We start from the raw sequence: 19,136 nt of genomic DNA on the forward strand, positions 1-19,136 counted from the left end.
GCTGGCTACCGTCTGGAGGTTCGCGTCAGTGGGGTTGTTGACAAACGTTGCGGCCTCAGGCACTCACAGCCGAACCCACTTAGCAACGGCGGCCGCTCACACGGACGCGCTGACGACACGATAGCAACGGTCGTGATCTGTCGCGTGCACTGCTTTGCTCTGCTCGGGGATGCTGGTGTGGTCAAGACATGGTGCCCGTGGAAGATATTTGTAAATGGCGAGGCTGCAACAACCGCCGTTCACCAAGATCACTGGGCTCGAAGGTGGCAGGCACGGGGGCTGGCAGCTACTGCGACTTCACTCATAGCACGGGACTAGTCGGAGAACAACGAAAGTGGGCTGGCACGAGGTTTGCGCCGAACTCTACAGTAATGTTACATCATGCTCGGCTGTCCTCTATCTCGTCAATCTCTTTCAACGCGCTTTTGGTCAACACTTCTGGTGTGTCCAGCCCCACCACCACCGAGTCTTCTATTCGAATGCCCATGCCCCGAAAGTGAGACGGCCATTCGTCAGTGTCCGGCACGTAGACACCCGGCTCAATCGTGATGCACTGCTTCGCGCGCAGACGATCATCGCGTGGATAGCCTGGCGCATCATGCACATCCAAGCCAATGTAATGCCCAACATGGTGCGGAAAGAGCTTGTTAAAAGCCTTCCCGGACAAGTCGAAGCCTAAACTTTTCAGTCCATCGCGCAAGCCGTGCTCGCAAACACTATGCAGCTTGTCCAGTGAGACGCCTGCGTCCTCATGACACAGGCTGATACACGATTTCTGAACGTTCAAAATCATGCTGTACATGTCGCGTTGTGCATCGGTGAATCGCCCGTTGACGGGCCAGCTGCGTGTGATATCCGTGATGTATCCCCCATACTCACCTCCAGCATCGACCAACACGATGTCACCGTCGTGGAGGAGGGCGTCGTTGCGCACGTAATGAATGCTCAGAGCGTTCTTGCCGCCTCCAATCACTGGGACGTAAGCTTCTCCATCCAGTCCAGAAGTGCGGAAGCCGTAATTCAAATCAGCCCACAGCTGCTTCTCGCTGTGAGGCGTGTTTGCTATTGCATGGCTGATGACTTCGCCCGAGACATGTCCCGCTTTGCGCATACAGTCGAGCTCAGCATCAGACTTGGTCAATCTGAGCTCATTCATGATATTTCGAAGCGGCCTCACGCTTGTTTGCTGCAACAGCTTAGCAAGGCCCTCCACCTTCGGCTGTCCAGAAATAAGACGACTCAAAGCGCTTTGGCGATTCGAGAGGCCTATGTCCGTATACACTGTCTTACTACCCTCCACAAGTTGTGATATAGCAGCGCCCACGCTCTCGATATCGGCCGCTTCATCGGCATTGAACACATCTTGAGCTGCCTGCACACCAGACCTGGCCCCATCCCACATTTCAGCGCGCTCATCTTTCGGTCTCACGAAGAGATGAAATGTATATTCCACATCAGACTGTCCTTTCTCGATGATCGCGACGGCATCGGGTTCGTTGAAGCCGGTGAGGTAGTAGAAGTTGGGATCCTGATGGAAATTGTAGAAAACTGCTCCGGAACGATATTTGAGATCAGCTGCGGCCAGTACAGCTACACTGTTCTGCGGTAACTTGCTTGCCAGCGCGGCGCGTCGGTGGTGGTATTCAAGAGCCGATATGCCAGGTGTGAGGTCGCCCGCTCGGATGAGATGCGGATGTGTCTCGTGAATCGGCTGGCCGAACTGGACATCGGCGGCTGAGATGAGATGCCATGGTGCTGCTGTCGTGCTCAGAGGCCTGCTCCGAAATGCGGGCACAGGACGGGCTAGGGCGCGTAGAGGTATGCGCCGCAAGCTTTTCATGTTGTGAAGGTTGTCGTAGAACAGGACTGGAGAGCGGAAGTGCTTCCGCCAAACAAGTACGTTTCAGATCACTCCACTCAAGACTTCCTATTCATCTACCGTCACGTTTACACGTCTCCGCCACATCAAATGTTCATTGCGGAATCACGCTATCTTCCGTGCTTATATGGAATCGCGAACCCCGTTATCATGTTGGCGTCGCTGAAGGCAGCGTTCCGATCACCGACTTCAGCAGGAGCGGCACAAATTGTGCAGCATCACCTAGCCCAGTGGTCAGCGAAGCAAGCAAGCTGTCAGATTAGTACGAACCTTGGAAGAACCAATCCCCCTCCTGCCAGCCGTCAGGTGGCGAGTCGTTTGGGTCTGTGTTAACCACGCACACTCGAGCACCCCTAAGAGAACGACAATTAGCACGAGGTCGTGAACGTCTGGACGACACTGCCCCTTGTGTTCTTCCACTTACTTTTCTCGAGCGAGTGGGATGTAACCGGCCGCAGGGTATACCACTGCCGCCGTGCCGATGACCATTATCAAATCGACTTTTTGCCCAGATTCAAGGTATTGATCGATGGCATTCAACACCTGACCTGGAAGTGGCTCGCCGAACCACACAACGTTGGGTCGTAACAGATGTTTTCTGCATTTGGGACAATGAGGTAAATCTTCAAGAGCAATATCGGGCAATGGCACTGCTGCATCACTGATGTCTCGTGCTCGCGCCTCCGTCGATGTAGGATCTTGGCCATCGGGAATATACAGCGCCGGAGAGATGGGCTCATCGAAGTTCTCTGCAACATAACCACATCTGTAGTCGTTACACTTTACCTCAAACAATGTGCCATGGAGGAGATGCAGATTCTCTCGAGGGTGGCCCGCTCTTGGGCTCAGATGGTCGACGTTCTGCGAGAGAGCGATGAAGCCTGGCATACGGCGAGCCAATTCTGCCAGAGCAAAGTGGGCTGCATTCGGCTGGACGCTCAGTGCCATTTTGCGTCGGTCTGTGATTGTTGAGCGGAAGAAGCAACATTCTGATCAGAGAGCCCAAACGTACAGCAGTAGAATCGCCATACCTGTTGCGAGCCGAAGAAATCTCGATTAGGTTGTCGCCCATTGTAAGCATTGGCACGAATGGACTCACCAGAGCAGGATCTAGAGCGAATGCTTCAGGCGTGGCCAAAGAGACCGCGTCGTGCGATCTCCAAAGACCACCTGCTCCACGAAACGTCGCTGTTAAGGGAAAGCCCATGATCAGCTCCCGTCCTCTGTCTAGTCTTCAACAGCGTGGAGACAGTACGATTCGATACTCACGCAAGCCCGAGGCGGCAGATAAGCCGGCACCCAACAAGCACATCACTCGAGTGGATTTCTGAAGGTAGTTTTGAAAGTCTACGACTGCGTCGGGACCTGTCATAGCCATTGTGTAGCGTCTTTTAGAGCAGAGCTGATGGGTTGTTGACTTGTGTGCACCAAGAAGTGGAAGATAATCGAGGGGCGCACGTCTACGCATGAACATAAGTGGTGCAAGTGATCAGATGCTTAGATACGGTTTCGAGTCTGTTGTACGACTGCCCGCTCCATATTATGCTGTGATTCCATGTGTTGTCAACTGCAAGCACAGCGCAGTCCCGACAGTGGAAGGAATCGGCGGCTCGGCGCTCGGCTTCACTTTCCCTTCCGTCTTCTCGTCCTCGACCACTTCCAATGTTTACAGTCAATGCCACAACCACTTGCTAGAATCAAAGATCATCACGGACCTTACAGCTTCCAGCATCAGGCATGTTAGACAAATCCATCAGACAGAAGCTATGGAGGCCGACTGGACCGAGACACTCCGCCTGTCGTATCCCGGCGCGTTGGCATCAGCTCGATCTTCACGTGTAACCGCCTTCTGCTTCGATCCGACAGAGGAGCTGTTCTGGGTCGGCAACGACGCGGTAAGTGCCCGCGATCACGACAATCTGTTGTGTCAAAATGTGTTCTGTTGGAGTTTCTGTTGGATTGGCACACGCTTCTTCTCTTTTCCTTCGTCCTGATCACGTAAACAGGGCACAATAACTTCTTTCTACGGCCCTGATCTGCAAAGATACACCTCATACCGCGCCCATTCCAGCAATGCGTCACGCACAGCGCCGGTAAGCGCGCCAGTCAAACAGATACTGTTCTGCAGCCGAGGTGTGGTTTCCGTCTCGAGCAAGAGCGTACATCTCTCGTCGCGGCGAGGAATCGCGCAATGGCACATATCACTGCCAGAAATGGTTGACCTACGTTGTATGACTTTCGCCAATCGCGATGCTACAGACTTAATTGTAGCTGGTTGTCAAACACAGCTATTTCGAATCGACATCGACAAGGGCATTGTAACCGAGACCATTGCTCCCAAAACCTCGATCCCGTTCACGTCGATGCGCACTGCAAGTCAGACTATTTGCGCCGCAGCACATGACGGGACTATTCATCTGCTTGACCCAAAATCGCTTACAGTCATCCACAGCTGGAAAGCATACGCAGGAACTGTCAATGACATGGATGCTAGAGGCGACTATCTGCTGACCTGCGGTTGGGCACAATCGCAACATCAAGGACTGGCGCTGGAACGCTTAGTCCGCGTATTTGATCTCAAGACTCGAAAGCCTGCTCGGCCGCTACCATTCCAAGGGGGTGCCGCAAACGTGCGGCTCCATCCCAAGTTGTCCTCTACATGTATCGTGCTTTCCCAGAATGGGGCACTTCATTCCATTGACATACAGAACCCCGAAATGCCCAGTATGAAATTTGCTAGTGTGCAAGACGGTCACTTCGTTGGTCTGGAACTCATGCCCTCCGGTAAGGGCTTTGCTCTCGCTGATAGCAACAATAACTTGGTTCTATGGGGTTCGCCATCCAAACTTCAATTCACCGAGTATGCAAAGGCTACTGACTTTCCCGACTCCATCATCGGCAACAAGCAAGTGGATTGGACCACTGGACCTATCAACCTGATTGGCATGCCTCACTACCGTGAGCCATTGCTCTCTAGCTGGCCAAATAATTTGGTTCATCAAGTAGGGGTTCAAACACCCCGACTCGACAATTTCGATGCATCGTTTCGAAATTGTGATTTTGGAAAGGTTGGAAACAATCCTCGAACTAGACTGCGTCACCAAGCAACGGAACCTGCACAGCAGATGCTGCCTGATCCGCTGTCAGCACCGAAATTCTTGAGTGAAAAGTCCAGGCAGGAGAATGCAGGTCCAGACACGCACCGGCGCATGAGTGAGGATCTACTGAACGCACTGGATAAAATGAAGGTGGATGGGAAGGCCTCGAAAGATGCTCGTTTCCTGTATCGCAATGTCGAAATCAAATACAGCAGGTTCGGAGTCGAGGATTTCGATTTCCGATATTTCAATAAGACGACCTACGCCGGATTGGAGACTCATATTGCCAACTCCTATGCTAATCCTCTGTTGCAACTTCTTCGATTTACAGTAACAGCCCGCAACGTGAGTTTGCATCACACAGCTCGCGATTGCAGACTGGAAACGTGTTTGATGTGCGAGCTGGGATTCTTGGTCGATATGCTCGAGAAGGCTACTGCACCCAACTGCCAGGCGACGAACTTCCTACGAGCTCTGAGTAAGCAACCAGACGCACTTGCGCAGAACATCATCGAGACGCAGGCGACCAGCGTCTCTCTTACCACGATGATGCAAAATCTCACTCGTTTCCTGTTCCTGCGGCTCGAGGACAATTTCAAACAGGTCGCGCCATCGCTGGATCAATTCCACCTAGCTTTCGGAACTATCGGTTTAGAGAGTACTCAATGCGCCCAATGCCACTATGAGAGCAGAGTGGACAGAGTCTGGTACGCCCACGATCTCGTCTATCCATCACGTCCACCAAAGGCAAGGTCCACTCGACAGTACTTCTCCCAGATACTGAAGGCCTCGATCGAACGTCACAGCCAGCATCGAGGATGGTGTCTTCGATGTAACTCGTATAAGAATATGGTCTCACATCGAGCTGTACATTGCTTACCCGCGGTACTCACACTCAATGCAGCGATCACTACTGGAGAGTCTCGACAACTATGGGCGACACCAGACTTCCTGCCGAGAGAAATCGGAGTCATCGTCAACAACGGCCGATTCTTCTGCTATGAGGGGGAGGATTTGCAGCTGCACTTGCAAAGGGCTCAATATAACATTACGGTTTACGAACTTGTGGGCGTTGTGGCAGACGTGCTGCCGAGCGAGAACGAGAAGTCTCATCTCGTCGCAACTATCGATGTCGGTCTTGCCTCCACGGATCCGACACGAGAGCACGACTGGCATCTCTTCAATGACTTTCTGGTGCATCCGGTCTCTCAAGAAGATGCTTTACACTTCAATCCGCAGTGGAAGCTGCCATCGGTTATCACATATCAAGCCAAGACCATGTCTCACGTTGTGGACCAAACGTGGAAGACCGCAATCGACACTAGTATACTGTTCCGCAGCCCTGCTCAGCCAGGTATTGGTGAATCGTATCACTTCCGAGCTCTCTCTGCCGATGAAGCATTGCCGACGACAGGAATTCACGTCGCCATCGATGCAGAATTTGTTCGCTTGCTCAGGGAGGAAATCGACGTTGGTCCCACCGGCAAACGTACAATGACACGTCCAGCACGCTCAGGCCTGGCACGAGTCTCCGTGCTTCGAGCAGACGGACACGATCGAGAACTACCATTCATCGACGACTACATTGCAATCGAGGACCCTATCGACGACTACCTGACACAATTTTCTGGCCTTCACGATGGAGACCTAACGCCAGGAAGGAGTCGTTACAAACTCTCTGTCCTCAAAGACGTCTACAAAAAATTATGGGTACTGGTGAATCTCGGCTGTTCATTCATCGGTCATGGCCTGTCGAGCGACTTACGCATCATCAACATCCACGTCCCCGAAGCACAACTCGTCGACACGCAAGAGCTTTTCTCGCTGGGAAGTCGAACTCAACGCAAACTTTCACTTCGTTTCCTGGCATGGGCTGTTCTGCACGAGGACATACAACAAGACGTGCACGACAGTATAGAAGATGCGCGAACGGCTCTGAGACTGTGGTTGAAGTATCTGGAATTTTCGGATGCTGGGATTCTGGAGGTTTGGAAGGATAAGATCATGGCGGCTGGTAGGGTGAATAATTTCCGACCTCCTGCTGCTGAGAATCCTAGTGCTCCGAGTACTCCAAGTCGACAGCCTGTGCAGACTGTTTTGCCTGGGTCAGCTTTGGGCACTCCGGCGGGTTGAAGGAGGGTTGCCCGCACGCGGGAAGGATGATGAGGACAATGATGGCAAATTGTCGGCCGGCGATTTCGATCAGTGAACAGACCATAGATGTCAAGGACAATGAGACACTGACGCGACAGTAGCCTAGGATAGGGAATGAATCAAAACTGAAACTGAATGGGTATTGTTCTGATTTTTCAATTGGGCGAGCGTCTAAACAATCAGCTGGTAGTCAGTCCTGGTTAACGCCCTGTGCTCTGCGCCAAAAGTATCTCATCATCATGTCAAAAGCGCTGCAATCTAGTTGTACAGCAGAAACGTCTAAATCGTTGGTCCGGCCTTTTGCACCTCCTCAGTAGCCTCATCAGAGTATTTCTTGAAGTTTTCCTGGAACAGTTCTGCAAGTTTTGTGACTTCGTCCTTGAGCGATGCTGTGCCGGTCCAGCCCTTGGCAGGGTTCAACAGCTCATCTGGGACACCAGTGCATGTCTTTGGTACTTGGAGGTTGAAGGTCTCATAGGTCTCGTACTCTGCCTTGGCGAGTTCGCCGTTGTGGATGGCGTCGAGGATGGCGCGAGTGTACTTCAGTGGGCAACGCTTGCCGCCAGTGGTGGCGCCGGCACCGGTCCAGCCGGTGTTGAGGAGCCAGGCGTTGGTGTTGTGTTGCGAGATCTTGTCTGCCAACATCTTGGCGTAGCGCATTGGGTGGAGGGCCAGGAAGGGTTGGGCGAAGCAAGAGGAGAAAGTGGCTTGAGGCTCGGTGACACCCTGTTCGGTACCAGCCATCTTCGAGGTGTAACCCGAGATGAAGTGGTACATAGTTTGTGCGCTGCTCAGCTTGGAGATCGGAGGAAGGACACCACGAGCGTCGCAAGTGAGGAGGATGATGTTCGATGGGTGGTGGTCTGAGATGCATGGAATCTTGGTGTTTTCGATGTATTCGATAGGGTAGGCGCAGCGGGTGTTTTCCGTCAGGGTGGTGTCGTCGTAGTCCACAACACGAGTCTCTGGGTCGAAGACGACGTTTTCGAGGATGGATCCAAACTTGATGGCGTTGAAAATATCTGGCTCCTTCTCGGCGGAGAGGCCAATGCACTTGGCGTAGCAACCACCTTCGATGTTGAAGACACCACGATCACTCCAGCAGTGCTCGTCGTCACCGATCAGGGCACGCTTAGGGTCGGCAGAGAGCGTGGTCTTGCCGGTACCTGAAAGACCGAAGAAAACGGTGACATCGCCGTTCTTGCCCTCGTTAGCGGAGGAGTGAAGAGTAAGCACGTTGTGCTTGACGGGCATCTCGTAGAAGAGCACCGTGAAGATACTGATATCGTTAGCTTTGTTGCCTCTCACAAAGATATCATTTCAGAGCCTCACCCCTTCTTCATTTCTCCCGCGTATTCAGTTCCAAGAATGACCATCTCCTTTTCTTGGAAGTTGATGGAGACGGATGTGTTGGAGGTCATACTCGTGGTATATCTGTTGGCAGGGAAGGCACCGGCGTTGTAGATCACGTAGTCGGGATGGAAGTGCTCGAGCTCTTTCCGCGAAGGACGGATGAGCATGTTGTACATGAACAGAGCATGGTAGGCGCGCGCACAGACGACACGCACGTTGATGCGGTAGCGCTCGTCCCAGCCGGCGTAGCCATCGATCACGTAGATGCGGTTGCGGGTGTTGAGGTAGTCGACGGCACGTTCGCGGTTGATGCGCCAGACCTATCGCCGCCACAGATTAGATTAGCATGTGAAGATGCACGTGACAGCGCGTGCGAGTCGTTGCAGTGTGCAGTCCGGTCATGCCCGAGAGAGCGGCAGCGGGCAAGCGGGCGTCTGGGGTCTAGCGCGGCTGATGGTCGGCTATGCGCGGTTGGGGATGACGTTTGGCGGGACATGGCAACCGCAGCTTCGGCCAAGCCGCTGCCCCGCCAAACGCGTCTAGTACGCTGCCGAGCTGATGATGGTGCATGATGGGGGATGAAGAGGCAGAAGAAATAGCAGCAGCAGAGCACACTCACCTCTGGCGTCATGGGCTTGTTGACTGGTCCCCACCACACATCGCTCTCAGAGCCCTCCTCTTTGACAATGCGCTTATCTGATGGCGAGCGGCCAGTCTTCGCGCCTGAGTATGCCGACAGAGCGCCTGTCGATGTGATGGCGGAGCCGGTCTCGTATACCAATGCATCTTCGTACAACGCCGCTACCGAGGGATTGGCAATCTGCAGCCACGGTTAGCTCTGGCAACGTCTGGGGACAGCGGGGCTTGGCCTACAATGGCCACACGGTCGTAGTCGATGTGTGCGCGGTCGTGGAGCTCCTCTTCGATTTCAGTGTGCTCGTGCTTGGGCCTGTATTGCGTTTCTCGTCAGCGGGGCAAGCTCCATGGCAGTGGACGGCCAGGACAGCACTCACTCGACACCGGTAGGGTGCAGCGCCGTCTTGTTCACGCGAGCCGCCATGGTGATTGCAGGTGATGTGATATGGCCTCGGTGTTGTTGCTACTGAGACACAAGTCGCCGGAAGTTTGAGAGTGGAGATGGAAGCAAACGCTGCTGGAGGAGGAAATAAAATGACCCTCTCCAGGAAGTGCGGCGGCACGAGAGTTTTGTACTTTCGCTCGACCTTCACTCGACATGCCCTCGGGACACGATCCCTTGTGTGTATGATCTAAGCCCCACGACCGCAAACCACTCCGACGAGCTATTTGACAAGCCGTTATTGGTGATTGGCTTGTCTGCGAAGCAACGAGAATTCTACGGACCACGAAATCTCGTCACGTGATCGACAAATCTCCCAAAACACGTCTTTTCGGTGCGGGTAGTATCGGGATCGGTTGGGCACTGCGGTATATCTGAAATATGTGTCTGCCGCTGCCACCATGCGGAAGCGCTGGCGGATGAGGTCTGGACACGCTGCTTATTACCGACGTGAGAGTTGCAACATAGTATCGTTTTGGCCAGCCAAGAAGGCGCTGCCGCCTCCGCAAACTCGGTAGTGAGGAGGTGGAGAAAAGCATCTATCGTGCAAACGATGTCATAAAAACATCTCGATCCAAGACAAAACGGCAGTACACGGCTTTGTGGCCTCGCTAGGCTTAAAACGCGCAACCAGGCCGGAAGACTGCAGCCAAGCGCATGTCGCCCAGAGCGGCTGGACGTGGGTGCTCACGAACGGCATGTGCGCAGGTATACATAGCACGGCGACCCAAGCTGCGCTTCTCAAACAATGATGGCGAAAAAAAATTATCAGATTTTGAACCGCTTGAGACTCTTCATCGTGTTCCTCCCAGTGTCTTTCACGCCCGAACGCCTCTTCAGGTCAAAGCTAGTTGCTCGCAGGTTGGTCCCAGAAAGAAAGATAACAATAGCGAAAATCTGATCGCATGCAGCATGCTTGTAGCAGCAATAATGAACAATTGGCCCCAATCTCGCCAATGAACGCTCAACGCTGCGCAACAAAATCACTGTCTCATAGGTTCGCAGCAATCGCGCAACTGGATTGCGAGTTGCATGTAAGGTTTCTTGTATTCGTGTATTTTGCGTGCCGTCGTCGTGTATAATCCGTCCCTAGCGACAATCCAAGCAAAAGTTGTCAGATGAATCCCCGTCCTGTCAGCCATCACCTGTGTCAATGGTCTCATCTGGCACTGAAAACCTTGGTCCTCATTCGGCATTCATCGTGCTGTTGTGTCCGGTTGCATTAACCATCGTCCCCCTGCTCTGATGCGCCTTGTTGAAAGCCCGCCAGCCGATGCTGTTCGCGCGTCTGCACGCTGTCGTCCTCCTCCTTCACCTGAGGGTCATCGATCGCGGCTGCGGTCTTTGCACCTTCTGTAGGGCCACTCTGTGGCAGTTCTTGATTGGGAGTGGTATCTGCCGCAAAGAGATCCTTCTGCGCCTCATCAAACCATCCTCCGCGCTCCCACGATCCTGGCTGGTAAAGATTCTCTCTCCGCACTTGTCGATCCACTATGCCCTCCATGATCTCTGACAAGCGAACGAAAGATATTGGTTTGAGTATCCAGCCGTCGAACCCACCATCGATGTATTTTTGCCTTTCTTTCTCGATGAGGGATGCGGAAACGGCGATGACCGGCACACGGCCGTTCATAGCAGCTCGTGTCGATAATAGTTGGGCAGGATGCGACTTCTCAAAAGAGCGGATCATCTTGGCCGAGGTGAGGCCGTCAACAATGGGCATCTACCTGATTGTCAGTATCTCAAGGCTCGCCATCTCACGGGGAAATAGACAACTCACCTGCATATCCATCAAGACGATGTCGAAGAAGCCCGTACGGTCACAATATGTGCTGGCACATTCTTCTCCATTAACCGTGAGAACAACCTCATGGCCAAGCTTCTCCAATCTCTTCTTGATAATGCGACTGTTGACCGGGTCGTCCTCGGCGACAAGCACCTTCATGTGCCCTGCATCGATGCTAGGTTTGGGAGAGCTGATGGACTCTGCTTGGTCGAATCGGGATCTGGTGGTAGGGGACTGATCTGCTGTCGGCGACGCGAACTCATCCGGCACTCGAACAGGACGAATGGGCGTCCCGGAATCGGTTACTTCACTTTCCCCAGGCCGACCAATTCTTGCTTTTCGCAGTTGCTGTTGCTCAGGACCCGCGGTCGCTTCGACACTGCTGCGGCGCATCTTCAATGGTGAGCCACTATGCTCAGCCCCTGTTGAATGGCGGGTCTGAATCAGCGGTCTCGAGGGCCCGCTGCTAGCCCGGCTATTGCTGCGCTGCACGCTGTTCTCGTGCCATCCTTCCACTCGATGCGGCTCCTGAATAGCCTCAATCAATCTGTCGGCCTCGCTTTTGCTGCTACGATTGGAGGATCTGCTGAAGTTGCTCCGACCGGACCGATAGCTGTTCTTACTTCCGAAGCTTTCGGAGCTATTCTTGCGTACCATTTCAGGAGGACTACGCGCCTCGCCCGAGCTGCTACTCCGCTCAATGAGCGTCACCATGCCCTCGGTCGTTTGCGCCGCAGTATCAAGAGACAGCTCGGCGTGCGGTGTGACTGATCCTTGCGAGCCGTCCGCTTCCAGCGCTTTCTGCTTGACTTCACTTTCAGGCACTTCGAATGGAAATTGTATCACGAAGCGCGACCCTTTGCCCTCTTCAGATTTCAGGCGGAGCTGGCCGTTCATATTGCGAATAACTCGCGCCACAACAGCCAGGCCGAGGCCAAGCGTCTTGCCCTCCGTCGGCTTAGTTGACGCAGGCAGCGCTTGCTCGGGGATGACAGCTTCGGTTAGCATGTCCGCTGTTTCAGTATGCACTTGCTCCAGCTCGCGGAAGAGAGCGTCCAATTTCTTGGCATTCATACCGACGCCAGTATCGGTAATGCTAATCTCCACCTCGACATGGTTTTCCTCGCGTGAAGCCACATACATCTCGACTTTGACACTTCCTTCTCGTGTGTTCTGGATGGCGTTCGCAGTGACATTGCTAATGGCTTGCCGAATTCTGCGTTGGTCGCCAAGGACATGACGCGGAAGTCCTGGCCGGTCGGATACTTCGTAAGAGATGTTTTTCCTTCTCGCATCTCCTTTGAACATGTCCGTTGCTTCATAGAGCGTAGCACTCAGGTCGAAAACTTCGTCCTTGACCAGCTCGCCGCCTTCTTCTGTCTTCGTGAGGTCCAGTAAGTCGTTGATAACATATATCAACGATTTGGAAGCTGAGTGAGATTTCGCCAGATTGTCCCGCGTTTCCTGATCGAGCGTGCCCTCCAATGCGATCTCCAGGTAATTTATGATGGCGTTCAGGGGTGTTCGGACTTCGTGCGCCGAGTTGGCCAGCAGTAGTCGTGTAAGCTGGCTATTCTGCAAGGCAGCTTCTTTCTGCCGCCACACTTCGATGAACTTGCCGTACACCAAACAAAGGACCGCTGCAGTCTCAATTTCTTCCTCTGACCACTCGCGGCATTTTCCCACGACCATCTCACTCCACGTGCGAAAGCTCTTCCGGGGCTCAAGGTAACCTTCAGTTCCTTCTTTGATGTATTTCTCGTAAGGATTTCCGGCCCACTTGACTTCTTTCAAATGTCCCTTTCGGAAAAATACAATGAAGTCCTGGCCGCCAACAGACAGTGGTACAAGCAGAAGGCCAGCGATCTCCTTGAATCCTGGGGCGTACCGGAGGTCGGGAAAGTCCTCCCTTATGTCCTGCGAAGTCATGACATTCGTGACACATCGCATGCGGAGGTATTCTAGCATCGCCAACGCGTCTTGTGTGTGCTCGACGTGTCCAAGAATTTTGGTTTCGCCGCGGATGGACAGCATGCCAAAGTCAGCATCGAAGAGCTTCAGCAGGTCCTCGGAAGAGGCGATGATGTAGCCAGATGGATTACTTTGGGTGGGCACAGTGTTGATCAACTTGCGTGCTTGCAACCGCGAGGCATATGAAAGCCGCTCGATGTTGCGAGAAGCAGAGTCCCCAACGAGACGACACATCTTGCGAATGGGAAAGGAGACCCTCATGCCTTTGGAGCCGTACGAGTGGCATGCGATTAATCCCCACAATTCCTCGAAGGCGTTGATAGAAATGGACATGGAAGAGCGGACCGCCATATTTCCAAGATATTTGATATGAATTGGTGACATGGCGCGAAGGTAGGAATATGTTAGATCCAGTGGTGATTCGAGGTCCTCCATGGTCCGGCACACTAGGCGAGCAGTTTCCTGATCGCGATCGTATAACATCCGCACTTTATTGATCTTGTAAAGATCTCGCGCTTGCTTGGGAATGTCCGACGCCGGAAAGTTGAGTCCTTTATAGAGATCCTTGGTGGCACGGGGATCAACGAGTTCTGTCACCACCCTGCCGTTCCAGTGTTGATCGAATTGATACACCATGACACGGTGAAAACCAGTCAGTTCTTTGACAACGCCGACGAGGATTTTCAGAAATTTTTCGAGATTTGGGGCCGCTGCCAGCTGCTCTTGAACTTGACTCATGATGTTGAACACCTCCATCGCCGCGGCTTCGCCTTTTCGCTTACGGGCACTTCGCAGGACACGGAGAGGCTTGCTACTGTTCTGCGTGCTCTCAAGATACTCCTCAGCAGTTGGACGGCTGTCGAGAGTGTCCTCTGGCGGCTCCGGGGTCATATCGTTGGGAGGCACCAGCGGGTTCACGGGATCGTCTTCGAGCTCAAATTCGCAAATAACCAGGTTAGGATTTCTCTCGTTGATGTGCATCGCACACCAGAACTTTTGACTCTTCCGTTGGGGATTACGAACGGACATGGTGAAGACTTCGGGCCCATTAGTCACAACATCTGCGTCCTCATCTCGAATGAAATCCACGTGGTCCAATAAGTTGTCGGCCTGCTCTTCCGACAAAATGTCCGTAAAGCTATCTAGGGCGAAAAGCTGCTGCGGCGTATATCCTATTAGGCGCCTAGAGTTTTCGCTCACGATCCGTACGACCAGTTTACCTTCTTGTTGCTCCTCCAAGGCAATGAGGAGGCCAAAGCCCTGAACTGCGCCCGGGATGTGGATTGGTTCATCTTCGCAGCGTTGGAGAGTATCACCATCCCGGCCAGTGATAATAGCGTGGCCGCCGTCGGTCACCACATGTTTGAAGCGTGCTGTGACGAGCGGCCCAGTTTCGTCCAACCCACTCTTCGTGCTGCTCTTAACTGATGGGGCGCGCGCAGAAGACGCAGGCTCGCTCGGCGAGGTAGACCTCACATCGTGCCCACTACCTATGCTCTCCGTCTCGGCAATGATCTCGTTCAATACATGCTGCGGCTGAGTCCGATTCCGTGAGCTGCTCACTTGTGAAGTGCCAGCTGTGGACGTCGACGCCTTTCGACTCGAGAAAGTGGGCTCCTCGCTATCTCGACGCCCAGGTTGGCGATCCTTGCTATTAGGCCTGCCCCGTGCTGAAGCATCTTTCAGCGGCACTGCCTCTGCGCTGTTGATGGCGTTCAAAGACATGCGGCGGGAATGAGCCGAGTTCTGGAAGTAGCCATCTGATCGCTCACCCCTGGCCAGCGGTGTGGGTGTAGGATCGACTGATACGACAGAGCGGATGGGAAAGACACGATCTGCTGCCGCCGGGCTCAGCTGGCCGTCTGCGCTGTTCGAGGGCGACTGCGGCCGATCACTTGGACCTAGGCTGGAGCCAGGTGGTAAATGGTCAACGGGCAGGTTCGGATACTTGTTTGCGTGTGGCGTAGCGCTGTCGGAGTCCGTAGGCGCATCGCTCGTTGTGTTGGCAGCAGTGGCAGTCGCTTCGTCGGTCCTTTCGCTGGACGGCGCCTCATGCTCCGATCCGGTGGGCATGCTGCTGGCGACCAAGGCTGGCGGCCGCAGTCCCTGCTACGGCGCCCCAGCGGATAGCCTGCTCTCCTTGTGCGTGGCACGACCTAAAAGTCGTGGCCGAAGCCGTTTCGCCACCACCGAAGAGAAGGGTGCAGTGCCAACATGCGTCCTCTCTGCATGGGCTCCTCGCTGCGAGACGGTCTTTCGAGAAGCAGGCACAAAGAAGAGCTGGTGAGTGGGATTCGGGAGAGCGTGCGTGCGTGTGTGCGGGCGGGCTGGCGGACTAGCGGACAGGGCGAGGTGGTGGTGACGGGTGGATCGAGGGACGCGGGGAGAGACGAGGTCGCGTCGCCGTCGTGGTCAATGTCGGCGCGACACCAATCGTCGGCGGCGAGGGCAACGGTGGAGGTGGTGGCAGTGGTGCCTCGCGGAAAGATCGATGCAGCGATATGCAAGTGGAGCACAGACAAGCCACCCCGTCTTTTTGCGTCTCTCGAGCCAGTGGCAACGACTTCAATGATCGGGCGATGATGATGCGACTCGCGCTTCTGGCTTGCAGCGGCCGCAATACTCACGCGTCCGGCGAGCAGCAGCACAAGCGGATCACGACTGGGACACCGCGACGACGGACGCTGTCTTTGTCTGCGCAGCGTCCGAGGCTCCGCCAGCAATAATCGGACGACAACAACAACAACAACGAGCGTGCTCCACGCATACGCGAAGATGCGTGGATGGAGGTGCATGCGGCGATACTCGGCCGTCCGGTGTCCGGTATTCAGCCGCAACCCTTCCACCTGCACATCGCTGCTGGCCTTGTCCTCCAATGTCTGCGCCCAGGCCTGATGGAGTGCCCATCGCGGCACCATGTCGACCGTTGCGCGTGTCGACGGCACGTGAAGAGACAGTGCTTGGCGAGTGCTTGAGCTAGGTTCTATGCTGCTCTGGTACAGTACACCGATCGGCTGGCTATCTGCTTCTGCGGACCCATAGAACTAACTTGAGCCTCATCTTCTGCACCAGGGTGCGGGCGTTCCATCAGCCCTGCGGCTCTGCTCTCAGCAGCATCCCGCACAAGCTACACACAGCACAACTCTCCGCACGAGTGTACGGCACGGGGGACGACGCAGCACGCAAGCCACCTGTCACCACGCTGTGGTTGTTTGCCTCATAGCTGAATCGCGGATCAGCCTGACCCACCGCAGATGCTGAGGTAGCTCCATATGTGCTATAGCTTGGGCGCCCGCCTGCTCATGCCTACGCGAGTGACATGCTGCAATGCCATTGCTCGTGTGGTGTGGAGAGCACTGGATGGCAGCAGAGCGTTGTCCGCCAACGGCGTGCACCTGCCCCAAGTTCGCACAGCTCGCCATGTGGTGACGGGTGCATGCGGCACAAATTACAGGTACGCGGTGGAAAGTGTCGTCTAGAGTCGGGGATATCGGCTCGCCGTGGTGGTTTGTAAAGAAGCTACCGTGACTCGCTAATGCATATGCAACCATACCCGCTACTGCAGAAGTTGCCACCGCCAGCGTCACCTCTCGAGGGGAGAAGTGTGCTGGCGGAAGGGCCAAGACAAAGACCGCTGCACTGCACCCCTCCATCTCTTCTCACCTCCCCGTGCGACCTTTCGCGCCGGCGCCGCCCACGTGCAGCGCTGATTTGACCCGACTGCACCTGGTCCTCCCTTCCTCGCTCGTCTCAACATTCCTGCTGAGGTCGACACGCTCTCCTCGCACTCCCCTTCCTTCACGTCTCTGAGCTTCTCACCGCCACCCTTGCCGACAGACGATGCCCGACGAACCCGATGGACATGGACGACTTCGCCTTGACCGCGCCGCCCTTCACAGCACACGCCCGCTGAACCTCGTCTTCGCTTCGGTTGGCGTTGCCGACAACAAGATCGTGCAAGACCTGCTACCTCTCCTCGCTGGTCTATCCGATGTCTCGCTCCGAGCCATCCTCGACCCTGCATACTCCCGTGAGGACTTTGTCCATGCCTCGACATCATGTTTGACCATGTCGAACGTCGCTTGGCAGACCGCCGCGCGCGGTGCCGTGGAAATTGAGCAAGAAGCTGCCGAGTTGTGCCAGTGGGCGGATTTGTTGGTGCTCGCTCCACTCGATGCCAACAACCTAGCCAAGATGCTGCACGGACACACAGACAATCTGGTGTTGGAGGTTCTGAGGAGTTGGGACGTTTCCAAGAAGATATTGCTGCTGCCAGGCATGTCTTCACCCATGTGGGAAAACCCAATGACGAAGAAGCAGCTCACCAAGATCCGCAAGAAGTGGAATTGGGTGCAGGTGCTGCAACCCATGTTGTGGGCCTTTGTCGACGAGCAAAAGCGCCTGATCTCGTGGGATGCTGCAGATGAACTGGTCGAAGCTGTTCGCAATCAGGTGGACTTGATGAACATTGGCGCTGGGCTCGATGTGTCGCCACATCATAAGTCATGCTTCACAGCGGCGTCAAAGCATGCTGGCAGCATGCTGCCTCCCGAATTGTGGACCATGATCATCGATTATACAGGCGATTGGGAGCTAGCTCAGACATTGCACATCTACACAAATTTGAAACCGCCCGCAGAATGGACGTCTCATACGAGCCCGCAGGGACCGCGCAACTACATGGAGGCCCTTGAGCTAACGCTTCTACGAGGCAATCTCGCCGATGTCAAGCACTTTGTAGCGACGCACAGTGTTCCACGCTGGCTTTCGAAACTTTGCATCAAGCTCATTATGCGATTCGCCATGACTGATTTGCTGGTACATCTTGAGACCAATCACACCGACCTCTTTTGGGCGACCTTTGGCCATACTTTCTTGCCAGACAAGGCCTCTTCGGTCTTCGGCAGGATAGAGATACTCGAATTTTGGAGGACGTCGCCTTCATTCCTCACCAAAGAGTATAATTGCGAGGCCTTGGACGGAGCATCTCGAGCAGGATTCGTGAACGTTTTGGAGTGGTGGCAGCAAGCTGGCTTGCCCCTGAAGTTCACCGAGGCAGCACTTGAGCAAGCAAGCAGCCAGGGCCATATTCCTGTGCTGGACTGGTGGAAAGCGCAGTCTACAGCAGCGGACGATTCAAGTGCCAGTGTTGACCCCTCAAAGGTCCGCCTAAAGCCTGGTAAAAGTATCTGCTATGCTACACAGAATGGCCATACTGAAGTAGTGCAATGGTGGCTACGCAGCGGGATCGCGTTTCCGCATGAGGAGACTGTGTCGAAGCTGGCATCCACCCACGGCCACGTGGACATCCTCCAACTGTGGCATGAAGCCAAAGGTTCTAAAATGATTTTTGACAATCAGGTCTTGGTTGGTGCTACGAAGAGTGGAAATGTTGATGTTCTTGAGTGGTGGAAGAAGTCTGGACTCAAGGTAGAGTACAAGACTTGCGATGTGGAAGAGGCGCTCGAAGATGGCTACGAAGGGGAACGGGGCATGGAAGTGCGAAGATGGTGGGCGAGAAACGGTCTCAATCTGGGTGTCGGAACGAGCGAGTGGATGAAGACCAAAGTACTGAATTCTTGAAAAGCGTTAAAGCGTTGGAAAGGACAGCATAGCATGGCGGCGGCGTTATTGGCTAAAATATAGAATGTCGTACCGAGACTTATTCTGTTGCGAGGGCGCTCGCTACCTAAAGACTGGTCAGCTTCATCCTTTCATTTCATGTTGAACTGTTGAAATCTGGGAGCCTTGCGGGCAAAAGTCGCGGCACTATCTACTTCCTCGCGAGCAACCTTGATGTCTGCAATTCAACCTCAC

The 19,136-nt window shown here is 54.4% G+C and overlaps 6 protein-coding genes across 6 annotated transcripts; 2 read left to right on the top strand and 4 right to left on the bottom strand.

Moving 5' to 3' along the window:
* Positions 1 to 379: 379 nt before the first annotated feature.
* CKM354_000261000 (uncharacterized protein) lies at positions 380 to 1,840 on the bottom strand (the record flags this gene model as incomplete). Its single annotated transcript, XM_044797771.1, has 1 exon — positions 380 to 1,840. The coding sequence occupies one exon, from the start codon at positions 1,838 to 1,840 to the stop codon at positions 380 to 382; it is 1,461 nt and encodes a 486-aa protein (XP_044653706.1).
* Positions 1,841 to 2,027: 187 nt separating this feature from the next.
* CKM354_000261100 (uncharacterized protein) lies at positions 2,028 to 3,257 on the bottom strand (the record flags this gene model as incomplete). The annotated part of the gene is made up of 6 exons (XM_044797772.1): positions 2,028 to 2,101; positions 2,150 to 2,232; positions 2,304 to 2,838; positions 2,892 to 2,910; positions 2,979 to 3,067; positions 3,149 to 3,257. The coding sequence occupies 6 exons, from the start codon at positions 3,255 to 3,257 to the stop codon at positions 2,028 to 2,030; spliced, it is 909 nt and encodes a 302-aa protein (XP_044653707.1).
* Positions 3,258 to 3,645: 388 nt separating this feature from the next.
* On the top strand, positions 3,646 to 7,110 carry CKM354_000261200 (poly(A)-specific ribonuclease; the record flags this gene model as incomplete). Its single annotated transcript, XM_044797773.1, has 2 exons — positions 3,646 to 3,774; positions 3,886 to 7,110. The coding sequence occupies 2 exons, from the start codon at positions 3,646 to 3,648 to the stop codon at positions 7,108 to 7,110; spliced, it is 3,354 nt and encodes a 1,117-aa protein (XP_044653708.1).
* A 300-nt stretch (positions 7,111 to 7,410) lies between these two features.
* Positions 7,411 to 9,544, bottom strand: CKM354_000261300 (phosphoenolpyruvate carboxykinase PCK1; the record flags this gene model as incomplete). Its single annotated transcript, XM_044797774.1, has 5 exons — positions 7,411 to 8,410; positions 8,464 to 8,804; positions 9,104 to 9,304; positions 9,358 to 9,433; positions 9,498 to 9,544. 5 exons carry the CDS (start codon positions 9,542 to 9,544, stop codon positions 7,411 to 7,413), a joined length of 1,665 nt encoding a protein of 554 aa, XP_044653709.1.
* A 1,240-nt stretch (positions 9,545 to 10,784) lies between these two features.
* Positions 10,785 to 15,392, bottom strand: CKM354_000261400 (uncharacterized protein; the record flags this gene model as incomplete). Its single annotated transcript, XM_044797775.1, has 2 exons — positions 10,785 to 11,285; positions 11,343 to 15,392. 2 exons carry the CDS (start codon positions 15,390 to 15,392, stop codon positions 10,785 to 10,787), a joined length of 4,551 nt encoding a protein of 1,516 aa, XP_044653710.1.
* Positions 15,393 to 17,159: 1,767 nt separating this feature from the next.
* Positions 17,160 to 18,902, top strand: CKM354_000261500 (uncharacterized protein; the record flags this gene model as incomplete). Its single annotated transcript, XM_044797776.1, has 1 exon — positions 17,160 to 18,902. One exon carries the CDS (start codon positions 17,160 to 17,162, stop codon positions 18,900 to 18,902), a length of 1,743 nt encoding a protein of 580 aa, XP_044653711.1.
* Positions 18,903 to 19,136: the final 234 nt, after the last annotated feature.

Source organism: Cercospora kikuchii (assembly GCF_019650295.1).
Source record: "Cercospora kikuchii DNA, contig_00002, whole genome shotgun sequence".
Lineage (NCBI taxonomy): Eukaryota > Fungi > Ascomycota > Dothideomycetes > Mycosphaerellales > Mycosphaerellaceae > Cercospora > Cercospora kikuchii.